Source organism: Anser brachyrhynchus (assembly GCF_964034855.1).
Source record: "Anser brachyrhynchus genome assembly, chromosome: 10".
Classification (NCBI taxonomy): domain Eukaryota; kingdom Metazoa; phylum Chordata; class Aves; order Anseriformes; family Anatidae; genus Anser; species Anser brachyrhynchus.
Genome location: NC_137705.1, coordinates 10,170,484 through 10,184,430, shown reverse-complemented (window position 1 = coordinate 10,184,430; position 13,947 = coordinate 10,170,484). Strand labels below are relative to the sequence as shown.

The window sequence follows — 13,947 nt, the reverse complement described above, 5'->3', positions numbered from 1 at the left end:
TTATTTTGATAGCTAATGCATAGGCTTTTTCGGTTCTATTCACTCATCCTACAGAGTTCTGTAAACTTCCCCTTGCCCCTTTCCCTCCACGCAGATACGCTGGGGGGAGATGGAGCAAGAACTCCACAGTTTATTCACACACACACACCACACACACACACACACAGGCATCGAGTCTCAAGTCTCAGGTCTGTCAGACTCAATGAGCGGTGATTGATGTAGCCTTCTAAGCAATGGGTTTTGTCAGGAAGGAAAAAAAAAAAAAAAGGAGGAAAGCTGTAATGCTGCCCAAACTGCTGGAGCAGCTGAAGTAGACTGGAGAGTCAGCGTCCTCAGTCCCCCTCCTCCCAAAGGCAGCCTCATACAAAGTCTTTCCTCTACGTTTTCTGATTTCAACTATTGGAGTTTTAAAAAAAAAAACAACACAAACACACAGTAAAACCAACTAACTGTGCCATCTCACTCCATCAAAACCTCCCTCCCGCAGCAATCAATGGCAAGGCCGGCTGGCGCTCACAGGAGAGCCTTCCAGATCAAAGCACACAAAGACCGCTTCGACAGGCCTGCTTTCTGGAAGGCTTGTCTCTGTACCTCCCGATTAGCTCCAGGTCCAACGCAGGTCAACAGCAGACGAAAGCCAGACGTTTAGCAAACACACCAAACTGCCACGAGTCTTCATTCCCAGCCTCTCACCCAGCCCTTACTGCGGCTGCCCCACGCCAAGCCTCTTTCACTTGCACCCCAAGAGCTGGGATCTCAACGGGTCAAGGGCAGTGGTGCCAGCTCTGGTTGGGACTCCCCCATGTTAGACGTCCTGCATCCCTCCTCCTGTGGCACACAGGTCAGCGAGTTGTACAAGGCACTTCAGCTCGTGTGCAGAGGCTGCATGTTTATTATTTACGTGAACGCACCCAGCGGCAGCTCACAGGACGGAGCACCAAGGGGACAAGTTGCTCCTGGCAGCCTTGGCACCTGCCTCTCTGGGGGACAGCGATGAACGCCACCGCAGAGCGATAGCTCAGCCCCTGTCCGTCCCGAGCCAGCATTAACCCATGCCAACAGAGGCGTTTTGAGTGCAGTGTCTGATGGTCCTTTTAATTATTCCCTACCAGCAACAGCTTAATGGGAAAATCGAATCAGATTTATCCTCCACCTACACTGGGTCACTCTGGCCTCAAAGCAGAAACGGGGGGGTGAAAATCCATCAAGGAATCCCTTTATGGCTTGAAAAGGACACGACCCATGGAGATTTTCAAAATCAATTCTGCTTCTGAGGAGCCCCATGAAGGGGGGATTTCAATCAGAGCTCTGTGCCTCTTGCCGCCGGTTGTTCCTCCACGGAGGGATGTGTTTCCTTCGTGTCTCGCATCCACCCAGAAGCCAGAAAGCCCCCCCCCTCCCAGGGGGCCCTGTGTGTCTCCAGAGCATCGCTCTCCTCCTCGATGGCGCTAGCTGCCAGCACTTTAACCCCTCTTAAGCAAAGATCAGGTCCACAGCCCAACAATTTCAGACCTCCACGGGCAATTTGCACGGGGAGCTGAGCTGCTGAGTGACACGGGTGCAGGAAGGTCGGTGCTCACGTGGAACCCTGCAACCCCGCTGCGAGGAGCGAACCGCTGCAGATAGGAAGGAAGCAAGCACTGCTGGAGCTTGCTACAGGAGCAGGCACAAGGAGGTTATAATGTTCTGCCACAACGTTATCCAGGAGCTGTTCAGGACATCTAACGGCCACGGAAAAGCAGGAAGAAGCAATTAGCTGGATAACGTGCCTCCGCATACAGCTTGGGAGCAGAACAGCAAAGGGGAAGGTGGTGATTTTAAGATACAGAGGGAAGAAAATAATTTTTAAAAAGAACAAAAAAGACACACACACAAAACGACTTTGGCCAGATTCCCTAGGAAGTACGTAGGCTCATAAATCCCACACATTTCAAGAGAAGTAGAAAATTTGCTGTCTTTAGGGGATCTAAATTTGGATGGGCTGTGGTGGGTTTCGTAAAGGCTATTTCTATCGTACCACCACTCTAAATTCGGATTCCTTGTCTTTTTGGAGGTGCCTAGCATTCCTAACAAGCATTAGGCAAAAGGCTTAGAAGACTACATCTAAATCTTCCGCTCAGGTTCAGCAACAAGGTGCCTGTTAGAACAGCGATCCCAGCCTCTGAGCTCTTTGCAAACCCAAACTTCCCTGATACTGGCAAGGGACTGTCTCCCGTCCCTGTCCCTGTCCCTGGAGGAGGGGGCTGGCCGCAGCAGTCCTTGGGCTCCAGCTCGCTGCACTTGAGCCAACTCCCCTGTCAGGAGGAGGGTATGAGCACGGAAAGCCTGTGTAATTTAAGCAAGCAGTAAAACATCCAGATGAAGATTACTCAGTACATTAAAACATAATTATGGCAAGTTGTTCCTGAGTTAGGAAGTTAAAGCACAAGGATAATAATTGGAGATCTCCAGAAGAGAGCAGTCCGGTTTGGCTTCCAGCACAGCATGTGGATGCTGTCCATTAGAACAAGGGCAGAAAAAAGAAGTGACAAAGGATAGAGGAACGTTCAAAAGTATCTAGCAAGGGGCAGCTCTTTCCAGTTCTTTTGTTAAAACTTGTATACTTCGTATCACCTTTAAGTGGGATTCTCAAGGGTGTTTTTGCTCAGCCTTAAGACCTACAGGAATCAAAGGCTCCAAGCAGAAGAGTCAACAAAAGCCAACCCACGCCACGGTGGACACTCAGCGTCGCACTGACTCACGCACAGGCTAAACACGAGGAGCAGTTTGTGACCTCAGTCCAGCAAGACACACGGTCCTGCTGTCCCAGGAAAAAACAAAAGTACAGTAATCTCATTACATTTTAGGGATGATTCAAGACCTCACAACAGTCTCCGGCTCACCAGAGTTGTGATGACTTCAGAAGAAGCCATCGTGTGCCACCGTGCCCGTGGCACAGCGCCATCCCCAGCCCACGCCAAGGAGGCAGACCTGAGACTTAAATCCTTTGCTTGTAACAGGCAAACCCAAGACCTGCTTATAGGAATAAGCCTCCGAAAGGAAACCAGCCTTTTTATTAAAAGCACATAACTAGGAGAGAGAAAACCACCACCTCCTTTCTCCCTTCCTAGCCTGCCTGGACACCAAGGCGGCCGGGGGATCGCAGAAGTTTCTGTTCGGTTAATGAAATAACCAGCTGCAGACCTCAAACAAGCATCTCACAACCCACCCCGGTCCTTTACAGGGAGCTTTAAAACCAAAGGGAAAAAAAAAAAAAAGAAAAAAAAAAAAAGGAGTGAGAGAAAGGTTAATTAAGCCACAACACAAACGAAGCCTCCCATCAGGTGTACAATTACCTCGGAGTGCCCTCCACCGGAGGAAGGTCTGCAAGAAGTGCATGCTCTTTTTTCTCAGTCCCAGCGGAGGTGGCAGCATCACAAAGGCCAGGTCCGCTACGCCGCTCACTCACAACCTCTCGGGCATCGCTGACCTCCTTCCAGCCGAGGATCTCCTTCCAGCCGAGGACCTCCTTCCAGCCAGGGACCTCCTTCCAGCCAGGGACCTCCTTCCAGCCCAGGATCTGCCTCCAGCCCTCAGCACTACCTGGCTCCGGCCCTAGGGCAGTGCCCCTGGTCTGTTCTGCTCATCGCCGGTGTGGAGTCTGGGGCTTCTCTCTCGCATTCCCTCTCCCTCTCCAAATAAGCAATTAGCATGAATAATTACAGCTCTGATGATAATACCCAGCCACCTTTGAGCAAGAGGGAAAGACTGTAATTAACTCTTTCTTAGGGATCAGAGGAGGCTGAAATAGCACAAGCCGAATTATCTTCTTCTGGGACACCTCCTGGCTGCCGAGGAGCTTTGGAAAGAGCAGGCGCCAGAAGTCAGGCACCGTCCTTTCAGAAACCTCCCCACGAACCCCATTTTACACCCATTTATTTTAAGAGATCACTAGATGTGCAAATTTACACGGAGGGCAGAATGATCCCCCACGGACATCCCCCGTGATGTCCTTAGCTGGCAATGAGCCCCCCATCCGCCTGCAGAATTACCCCACGATGAATCCCTGGTCTCTGCGCACTTCGTAGCCGTTCCTCCCTGGGGACCACGCTGGGGTCATGTGTGGATCCCCCCGTGTGCGACACAGAACTGTGCCGGCGGGGGGATGTCGCCACCAACCCTGCGCGGGACTCAGGAGACCTGGAGCAGGCACCGATGCCCCCCCCCCCACTACGGGATCCTGCCTTAAACCCAGAGTTACGACGCTCCCACCCCAGAGCCCTCTTCCAGCCCCAGCCCCCAAGACACAAAAATCCATAAATAACGCAAGTGAGGACTCAAGATCAAATCGGATGCTCAGAGGGAAGCTGGAATGAGCAGGTTTAACGTGTCTTTGCACTGAACTGGCTTTGTCCCCATCCCAGAGGCGGCAGATGGGTCAGACACACGGGCACGTCTTGCTGCCAGCCCCTTCCAAGAAGCCCCACCAGATGCACCACCCAAAAAAAGGGTTACGGTGAGCTCAGAGCCTAAGCCAAGGGGCAGGGGTCCCCTGCAATCATTGCTCCGCTTTTCTAGGGACACCAAAAGGGGGGAAGGCTGTGCTACGTGGCTGCTCCAACATGCTCTCTTCTCTTTATCAGAAACAGTGATTAATAGAGTTATTATCCAGTCCTGTCATGCTTTAATGCCATTGCAGTGGCTGGAGATGTTCTTAGGGCGCTGCAGCGTAACAGTCGGGTACGCTGCCCTCCGAACACTCCGGTCTCTTATTAAAAGAGCACGGGGTTTGTGAACCTCTCCTCTTGTACTCTATTGACCTGAAATGTTTAAGAGTGGAAAATAATCATGTGTTTATGAACCCCTTATCACTCGCCTTACAAAATCCGCTGAAATTTTTATAAGTCTTCAAGCACTTCAGCATTAATTTTCATATTGCAATGACTCTACACGATAATTCTTTTATTTATGAAGTCAAGGTGCTCAGGGCACTGTACAATGTAACAAAGCAAATTAAAATGCAATAAAATATTTATTTAGATAATAATTTGAGAGATCTAACAATTTTGTAAGTAGGACTTGACCAAGATATTGTACATAATGCGTATTTAAAATTTCCTCATTTCATATGCTCTTTTGTTGCAGAACTATCTTTTTTTGCTAATTCCTTGAAAAATGAGACGGTAAACATTCTCATATACAGACTGAATCCCACGGATTATTATGTACATTAATTCCCCTGCAACATGAATTGTTCCATGGGCATTAACAGTATTAGGCAACAACATGAGGTGAAGCTTGTATGTCAAGACCCAAATGGTAGCTATTAATAACTAATATGGCCAATGCTGCTCAATGGTTATGATAACAAAGTCTTAAAATGCTGTTTTGCTGTGAAAAAACTACACCCATGGTACCTATACCAACTGTGTGGGCCAGCGTAAATTCAAGAGTGGGGTGCGTTTGGAAAAGGCAAGCAACGATTTTGCACAGATTTGCACCAAAATGAAGCCACGGAAATCAAGCAAAACATCCCCAGTGGATCTGGCAGGGATGAGCCACCCGAAAAATTCCAGCTTATGGGGAAACTGCAGCACAGACAGCACCGGGTGAGTGAATCGGTGTGCAGGCAGGGCCTGAGCTTTAGAAACAAAGACCTGGGGCTCAGGACTGGGGCTTCATGGTCCCATCTCCTGGCTCAGAGTCAGAAGGATGCCGTTTGATCAGCACTTAAGGTTACTGCTGAACAGCAAGCTGTGAGCGATGCAGCCTGTTGTAGTCTGCTCTACGCTCAGTACCAGTTGCCTTGGGGTATTATTTGCTAAAACTTCCAATGCTTTCAATTAACACGTAGCAAAACCATTAGTCACGATGTCTTCATGACAAATAATTGCTCTCCCTGGCTCCTTTCCTCACCACCGTGAGTTTCTGTTTAATTTACAGACGCCAAGAAAACAGAAAGAAATCCAGCCTAAGACTTCACCGGCTTCCTGAGCATAAATTAATCAGCTTTTCCAACACCTCTGGTGGCGAGTTGGCACTTTGCTATTTCACGGACCCAAAGGAGGGGTGACTCGTCCAGCCGCAGACGGAGTCGCAGTGGGGTGCAGGAGGGACCCAGGCCCTTTGAGTCACATCTGTGGGGTCAAAGCGTGAGCCCTGGCCCTGCCGTGTGGGGCTGCGCCTCGGCACAGCCTCTGTGCTGCCCCCAGCTGTGCGGGGCACCCGCAGCGGGCACGAGATGAAAGGAGGAAGATGCAAACATCGGAGGAACCGAGGAGACCATCTTTTAAAGAAAACACAGCTACTTCCTTGCTAATTATTCAGACCTCGGGCTTTGCCTTATCCAGCAGCGGAGGCTTCGTGCAGGAAGCGCAGCCGAGGATGCTCGGGGAGGGAGGAAGGACCTGCCAGCCCCCCGGCCCTGGCTGCATGCGGGGCAGGGGCCCTGCAGCCCTGCAGGACAGGCGATGGTTCGGGTGCTGGAAGCACTCAGCTCACCCCTTTGGAAATGGCCTCTGAGAGCAACACCCCAAAAACCAACGGGCTGAGGGAGCTGTGCCCAGGTGATTACAGAAACGTGAGCTGAAAGCTGTGCAAAGGCATCCGAAGGAGAAAGGGAAGAGGGCTGCCAAGCCTGACTCCTGAGATAAGGTCTCTGCGCTGACAAGTTCGCCTCCGATTTGGCATTGTTGTGCCTGACGGCATCTGGAGCCAAAGCCGGCCCCATCTGATCCTCCCCACCACCCGCCTCGGAGCGAGTGGCCGCAGTGGCGCGACGGGGTGCTTGGGACTGGCTGTCCCCACGTCCCCTCACTGCCACCATCCCGTACCTCAGCCAGGGGTGACAGCCACCCATGGGGACAGCCCTGTCCCTGCCAGGCCACCGCAGCGGGGCCAGCAGCACCGGCCGGGCTCTCCCCGTGCCGCAGGGCTGACCTCCTCGCTCTGCGCTTCGAGGAGCTCGCAGAGAAAAGAGTAAATCTCAGCAGAAATGGGGGTTGCGCTATTATACACCAGTACCGGGGGAGAGGATTAAATAATTAATCACAAAAGCAACTGAATGTTAACAAGGCGAGCGGGATCAAACCGCATGCAAGATGCAAAGCCCGCCCCCAGCCCTCTTCGGGGTGCTGACAAGCCTCATTTTAATAACGCAGCTACTAGGGCTGAGAGGATGTGGCACAAATAGCTGGATCCCAGCCCTCGCCGACTTGTGCGGGGGATCAGCCTGACATCTCCTTCGCCAGCAGGCAGGGCTGGGATCAGCTCAGAGCCGTGTTTCGCTGGGAGAGAGGAGCGTGCTGGGCTTTAGGCGGGCTTTGCAAGCCCAAACACATAGGCAGGGGGCTTCTGCATTTGTCACCCTGCTCTCTGGAGGCTCTAATGGAAGGGGGGGACGTGTATGGAATGAAAAGAGCAAACAGATAATGCTGGTTTGGTGCCACCCCTACACCACAGAACCTGACTGTGCAGTGTCCAGTGAACGGGAGCTGGCAGGGATAACAGCCTTAGGAAGAAAACACATGAACGTGTCTCTCCTGGATGCTCCACCAGGTCAGCCGTGCTGAGGAAAGAGATCTCAGTCATTCAAGTTTGTATCATTCTGCACGTGATTTATCTCCACGCAGGCCACAGACAAACCTCCCCAGCCCACCACACACCAGACCCAGCCAGCCCAGCGTGGATGCTGCGTCGCACCGCCTTGTTACAGAGCTCATAAGTGCTAACATCTACATCACAGTCCCTTGACCTGTTTTTATCAGGCTTTTTCCATCCTATGGTGAGAAATAGTTGTGCCTACTAGAGTGAATAAGACCATTTAGACTCCATTGTTCCAATAGCTACAAAAAAAACAAAGAACAACACACCTCTAATAATTATATCTTCTGCTTTTACAGCATCATGGCTTCCAAAAGAGCTCTGCATATTTAAACTGATAGGAATAGCATCCCTCCGACGCTGCAATTTGAATTTGAAGGGATGTAAGGACCCTGCTTAATGGCACACAGGAATATTTAAGATTTAAGGGTACCTGCCCACTCAGTGCAGTGCACCACACACGGGGATCCTCTCCAGGAGTTTGTTTTGGCTCTGGTATTTTTACCCTGTGAAGTCTGAACAGGCTAACTCCCATGCAGCTGAATGTGGGAAGATGAGTCTGTAAAACCATGAGATTAGCTTTTCTAAAGCATCTGCATGATTGTAGGGCAGCAGCCTCACACAAAGACCCATGTGCTGAAGTCTGTGTGATGTTTCTGAAAACCCCCTGTATAAAATGCAAAGCCCTCTCTCTTCCATCATTGACATTATCATCACAAAACTTGGTTAAATTAAGGAAAGCCGTAACCTAAAACAATGCTCATGCTATTGCATTTACAGTCTCCAAGCATTATTTTATAATACTAAGGGTACCTACACACCCATACCATCTCCAATCCACTAAGCTTTAATTCTGTGTATTTTTTCAGAAAAAAAAACCAGCAGACCATGAAATCACCTCCTCTGTCTGCCTCTCTCACCAAGACTGGAAGAGAGCAAAGTGAATTCTGGAGGCTTCCCCATCAAGGCATGAAAGCCACAAGACACCCACAGGGTCAAGATTTTCTTGGGACCAGAACACTGCAAACAACAGGACGCTGCAGGACGTGCCTGCAGCCCCGACAGCCGGTGTCATAGCACGGGTTGGGGCAGGGAGCTGGGACACGGTCGGCAATTCAGCAATCCAGAACCTACTCAGGCGCTCGCTGGCTTCAAGGGGCTTTGCTGCAACACTTTAATGATACATGGGCTGAATATTTTGCATTTCTGTGCATAAAACCTCACTCAGCTGGAATGAGGTTGCGTCCCCTGTGGTACATCATTTACATTAAAATCCCCCCCCCCGCTTCTCAGCATGACTTTCATGTCCCCCCACCATTTAAGATAGCAGAGGAATATATATGTGCGAGGATAGAAGGGAGGGGGTAACATCTTTTTTAAATGTTCATTGAGCTGGAAGTGGGGAAGATGCCAGCATACGAAGGGTTCAACTGATGTGGAAATGCAGCTCTTTGAAAAGAAGGAACTGAACACCAAAACTGGTTCAGTGCAGCTAAATTGGTCCCCTAAGGGCCAGTGGTAACAGAAACCTTCAGTCCAAATAAGAACAAGTGAAATATTCACCAAACAGCATTTGATGCTTACGTGCAAGAGAAAAAAGGGGTGAAAATGTTGGAAAATGAAAATATCACGCTACCGAGCTCAAAAAGAAGAGACAAATAAAGTGGGTTTTGGGCGACTTCTCTAGGTGTTACGAGGTTCTGGTGACCCAGCACTGGTAACTCCGACATCCCCCAAGAACGTGGCTAAAACCTAAAGCCGGTGCTGGAGGTTGCCCCACGTCATGCCATCCCACTGGTCAGACTGGTCGTGCTGGGCTCCCTCCAGGCTCTGAGCCACTGAACCAAGTGACACCACCTCAGTCAGACACAGACAAAGCCTGAACTTACTCAGCTAAAGCTCAGTTCTTAACCATTTTGCAAGAAAAATATATCAGAAATATGACAATCTTTTAAATTTAACATGAGAGAGGTGATAGAGTTGATTTTTATTGCTCAAATCCGTCTGTTTTGTCCCATTTCAATATTTCTTCGGTTTTTGTTCTTCCCAGAAAGAATTGTATAAATGCAGGTTCTCTAGTACCTGAATTTCTTGAGTCATTTTAATATCTATTATTATGTTTATTGCTTGAAGACGAAACTGTAAGCAATAGCTGCTTCCAGGGCACAAAGGGAGTTCATCAGAAAATACAAGAATAGATTCAAAGAAAGAAAATGCATAAGAAATGAACTGCTCGGGGAAGCAGTGCTTGTTTTATGGGAGGAACACAGATACCATATCGCTATTTAAATTCCTTGCTTTCTGAAAACGTCTCGTTTTTATGAACGTTCAGCTACGTATCATAGAAACAAAAAGGAGTTATTTCTTCCTGCTTTACCAATCTGGGATGAGTTCGTCGAAGGGAAAACCCTGCCAGTATCCCTGGGATATAAGAACATAGGTGTTGCTAATATACAGGGACAGCAGCTGAGAAGCTACCTAACTGGACAGTATTTTATTTTCCAGCTGGGATCACTGAAAAGAAAGTGGAAGAACCAATGCTCAGCCTTGGAGCCCTCGCTAGCAGGCAGAGGAAGAATTACTTGAAGGAAGACCTGTGTCATTGGATTCCTACCTCGCTGAGCAGTTCTTGTTGCACTGGCAGCAGATCTGAGTGGGGAAGTATTTTTTTTGTCTTGCAAGATCGAACTATTTTCTGGTGATACAGAGGTTATACATACCACAGCTGAAAACGTAAAAGAACTGAGAGGTCAGCTCTAGCTCCGGGTCTAAATCAGGCACCAGGGACCTGAGCTGGGAGCTCTGGTTGTCTGAACATCCTGACCACCCGGTCACTGCCTGTGTCTCAGGAAAACATCTTTCTCTTTACTCTGACTGTGGTTAGAAAGCTCATACCGGACTAAAGATCTCATCAATCAATGACTCTCCCTTTTAACTAAAAATCCTCCCAGTTGTGTCCATTTCTTGGACTGCTCACGTGGGCTGCAATACGAGGCTGGTGAGGGGTCTGGAGAACAAGTCTTATGAGTAGCGCCTGAGGGAGCTGGGCTTGTTCAGCCTGGAGGAGAGAAGACTCAGGGGCAACCTTATCACACTCTACAGGTACCTTAAAGGAGGCTGTAGAGAGGTGGGGGTTGGTCTATTCTCCCATGTGCCTGGTGACAGGACGAGGGGGAATGGGCTAAAGTTGTGCCAGAGGAGGTTTAGGTTGGATGTTAGGAAGAACTTCTTTACCAAAAGGGTTGTTAGGCATTGGAATGGGCTGCCCAGGGAAGTGGTTGAGTCACCATCCCTGGAGGTCTTTAAAAGACGTTTAGATGTAGAGCTTAGTGATATGGTTTAGTGGAGGACTTGTCAGTGTTAGGTCAGAGGTTGGACTCTGTGATCTTGGAGGTCTCTTCCAACCTAGACGATTCTGTGATTCTGCGAATAGGCCTGGGAAAAAAATAAATAGAAAGATGGGGAGAAAGAGCCTGCCTTCCTCTCTGCCAGCCACAGCAGTTGTGCTCCTAATTTCCCAAAACTTCTTGAGATAGACAAACATATTTTAATCAAAACAAGACGTGGGCAAGCAGAAAGAAAAAAGAAAAGTTATCTGCAAAGCCTTTGACTGAAAAAGGATGATGCTTTCTCTGGGTGACATGCAGAGAAAAGACCACATCTCCTCACAGAAAAAGCTGTGCCCCTGGTAACTTCATGTATAGGCTGAGGCACCTTGGTCAAACCCCCCCCCACAAATGTCTCAGCAAGTGGTGGCTTTTAATTGCTTTTACTCTCTTGCAATGTGTTTTGTGCAATGGATGCTGACCTACCAGAGGCAGCACAGTCACAGCAGCAGTACAGAGCACACTGCTGCAAAATCCTGGACAAATGTCCAAAGCACTGGTTTTCTGCTCAGGCATGTTATCTGGGTGGAAAAAAGAAGCGTGAATGAGGAGAAAACATTATCTCATGGCTGTTCCTTTACCGTTCAATGCACTCGGATGAGAAGGGACATACTGGTCACAAACACTGACAATTTATTTGAAAAGGCAGTTAGTTTCCTCTTGCTTTTGCATTTCCTGAAATAGATTGTAAAAAAGGGAATGCAGACAGATGTGCGGCAATTTCCTAAGAAGCACAACGCTTCCCTGTGCCTTCCCACTCTGTTATCAGCCCTGAATTACACATTGCTGTTGATTTCCATGGCTTTGTGTGATTAATCTGGCTATACTTCGTAAAGCAAAGAGAGCAAGAGGGAGAGTGAGAAAAGGAAATCACTCACGAAAAACTAGGTTACAATAACCCTCGGGGTCTGAGTGAAACCAAGAAGAGGAGAAAAGTTCAGCACTGGGCTGTAGCCTGGCAAGGACACAACCCTGGCTCCAGCACACAACACAGCATGTTTAGAAGCAAGTTTTATGAAGCCTTATTAAAAGAAAACAATGGAAACCAGGTGGCTTTTTGGGATGTAGACCTGAGGATAAAGATAACTTACCTCCCCTGCAGCCGGCAGGATGCAACTAGCTCATACAACAGGGAAGAAAGTAGATGAAGGAGCCTGCCCTGATGCCGTCCCGGCACACTCTACAAGGAGATGGGTCGCTCCTCCTGCCGGACACCACGAGCCCAGGTACCACAGCAGGGAGGGAGAGGAAAGCTGGAGAAGCACCTCTCGTCAGCAGCTAATTGCTGCAGGAGTGCAACTGCTAAGCACCAAATTTGTTGGAAATAATTAGAAAATGCTGTAGGCTAATTTTAGCCTACAGCAAGAGCCGGTCTTGCTTAGCTTTGCTATTTGTATCTGCCACTCATAAAAGCATCTTTCTTTTTTTTGGTCCAGATCACAAAAAAATATCAATTAAAATACAGCCCTCTGTACCTAGCTAACACGTAGCCTTGGTATAATCTCAGGACCCCACCAGAGCCAGAAAGATGAAACCACACTTCACATTATTGTCGTCGTCTTATTCTTCTACCATGCACTGTTAAAATATTTTGTTAGTTAATAAAAGCACTTCATTTTATCCACCAGCACTCACAGTAACTCCACTGAAGGATGAAATGGAAACCTCGTTCCTTGCCAAGTATTTACATCGAGACAGGACAGGATGCCCAGATCTGCCAGCAAGGACATGAAATGTCTCCTACTCACATCAGCCTGCAGGTAACTAGAGCTCCTGCTTTTCTAGCACCTGGTTTTGAATATGAGAAAAAAATATATTTTTGTAGGTGACTAGAGAAGAAAGAGGTGAAGAAAGAAAACTCATTTTTAGCGACGCGAGGTTCTAATTTTGTCTAGTTGCTTCCGACGTCGCACTGGAGGGCAGCCTGGTGGGTGCCCTGACTTGGGAGGCTTTCACTGGGAGGGAGAACGGCACTAGGCAAAATTTACCGGGTGCCCATGTGGCGACTGGAGACTTCCAATTGTCAAATTTGGGTAGGTTCACACCATTAAAGCAGAAGTATCTCCTGCCACACTGAGGGACCAGAGCGACTGAGAAGCTAACAGAGGTAACAAACACCACCAGCCTCCTTGACATGGCCCTCAGGCATTTGAGCAGACGGGCCCCCAGACAGACCTGCTACATACGCCCCGTCAACTCCAAAATAATTGTGGAGGTGGGATTTGGCGCATCCCTGTGAGCATGGAACGTCAGATGCCTGTACAGGAGTGAAGCAGTGACACAAAGAGCTCTGCAGGAGCAGGGGAATACAAGATGCAGGTGTTTCCTCACCTGTTTTAAGTGAGTGTTTTTTGCTGACTTAGAAGTAGGCAAAAGTCTCACAGTTGTATGTAAGGAACGGGGTCAGTAGCGAAGTAGCTCAATTACTAAACAAGGAGAAACACCTTTCTTTAGATCCATAGCTTGAACATCCAAACCCTCTCTGGTGACACGTCTACAATGGAGTGAGAGAAACCTCAGACAGTCTGTAAGCAGAAAAACACAGTTTCTGAAATAACACCTCTGCGTCCCTCTGCAGGGAGCCCACCAGCTGGAGCCGTGGCAGATGCTCCTGGCAGCATCAGCACGGCCTCTGCACCTTCCTTAAAAACGTCCTCCTGTCCAGCTCTGCCTTAGTTTGCAAGGCTTCTGGTCGTGCACAGCACAGGAGCAAAAGCTGGTGGCGGAGCAGGAGTCAGGAAGCACAGCCATGCTCCCAGTGCCTCCCCGTAGGACAGAGCAGCACCATGACATCTCCAGTGCCGACCCGTGGCATCCCCTCGCTGATCCCATCCCAGGGCCATCTGCATTAGCCCTGCTGTGCCCTGGCACCCGCTCTGCCCTTCCTGGGCTTTTCCTGAACAGAGCCACAGCTGGGGCAGCTGTTGCAGAGTGTCCAAATGTCCATAAAAACTCCCAGCGCACACGAACTGTTAATCTC

At 49.1% G+C, this 13,947-nt stretch overlaps 1 protein-coding gene across 9 annotated transcripts in view; it reads right to left on the bottom strand.

Annotated features, from left to right (window-relative positions):
- The window catches only part of GRIP2 (glutamate receptor interacting protein 2), a 255,299-nt gene that overhangs the window by 98,970 nt on the left and 142,382 nt on the right, over positions 1 to 13,947 (bottom strand). Inside the window, exon 1 of one of the 9 annotated variants that reach the window (XM_080606891.1) lies at positions 3,336 to 4,209. The exons of the other annotated variants lie outside the window; for them this stretch is intronic. Coding sequence (XP_080463017.1) covers positions 3,336 to 3,414 — 79 coding nt within the window. The 5' untranslated portion in view covers positions 3,415 to 4,209. Of the gene's footprint in view, positions 1 to 3,335; positions 4,210 to 13,947 lie in introns of those variants that run through there. 9 annotated transcript variants of the gene reach the window in all.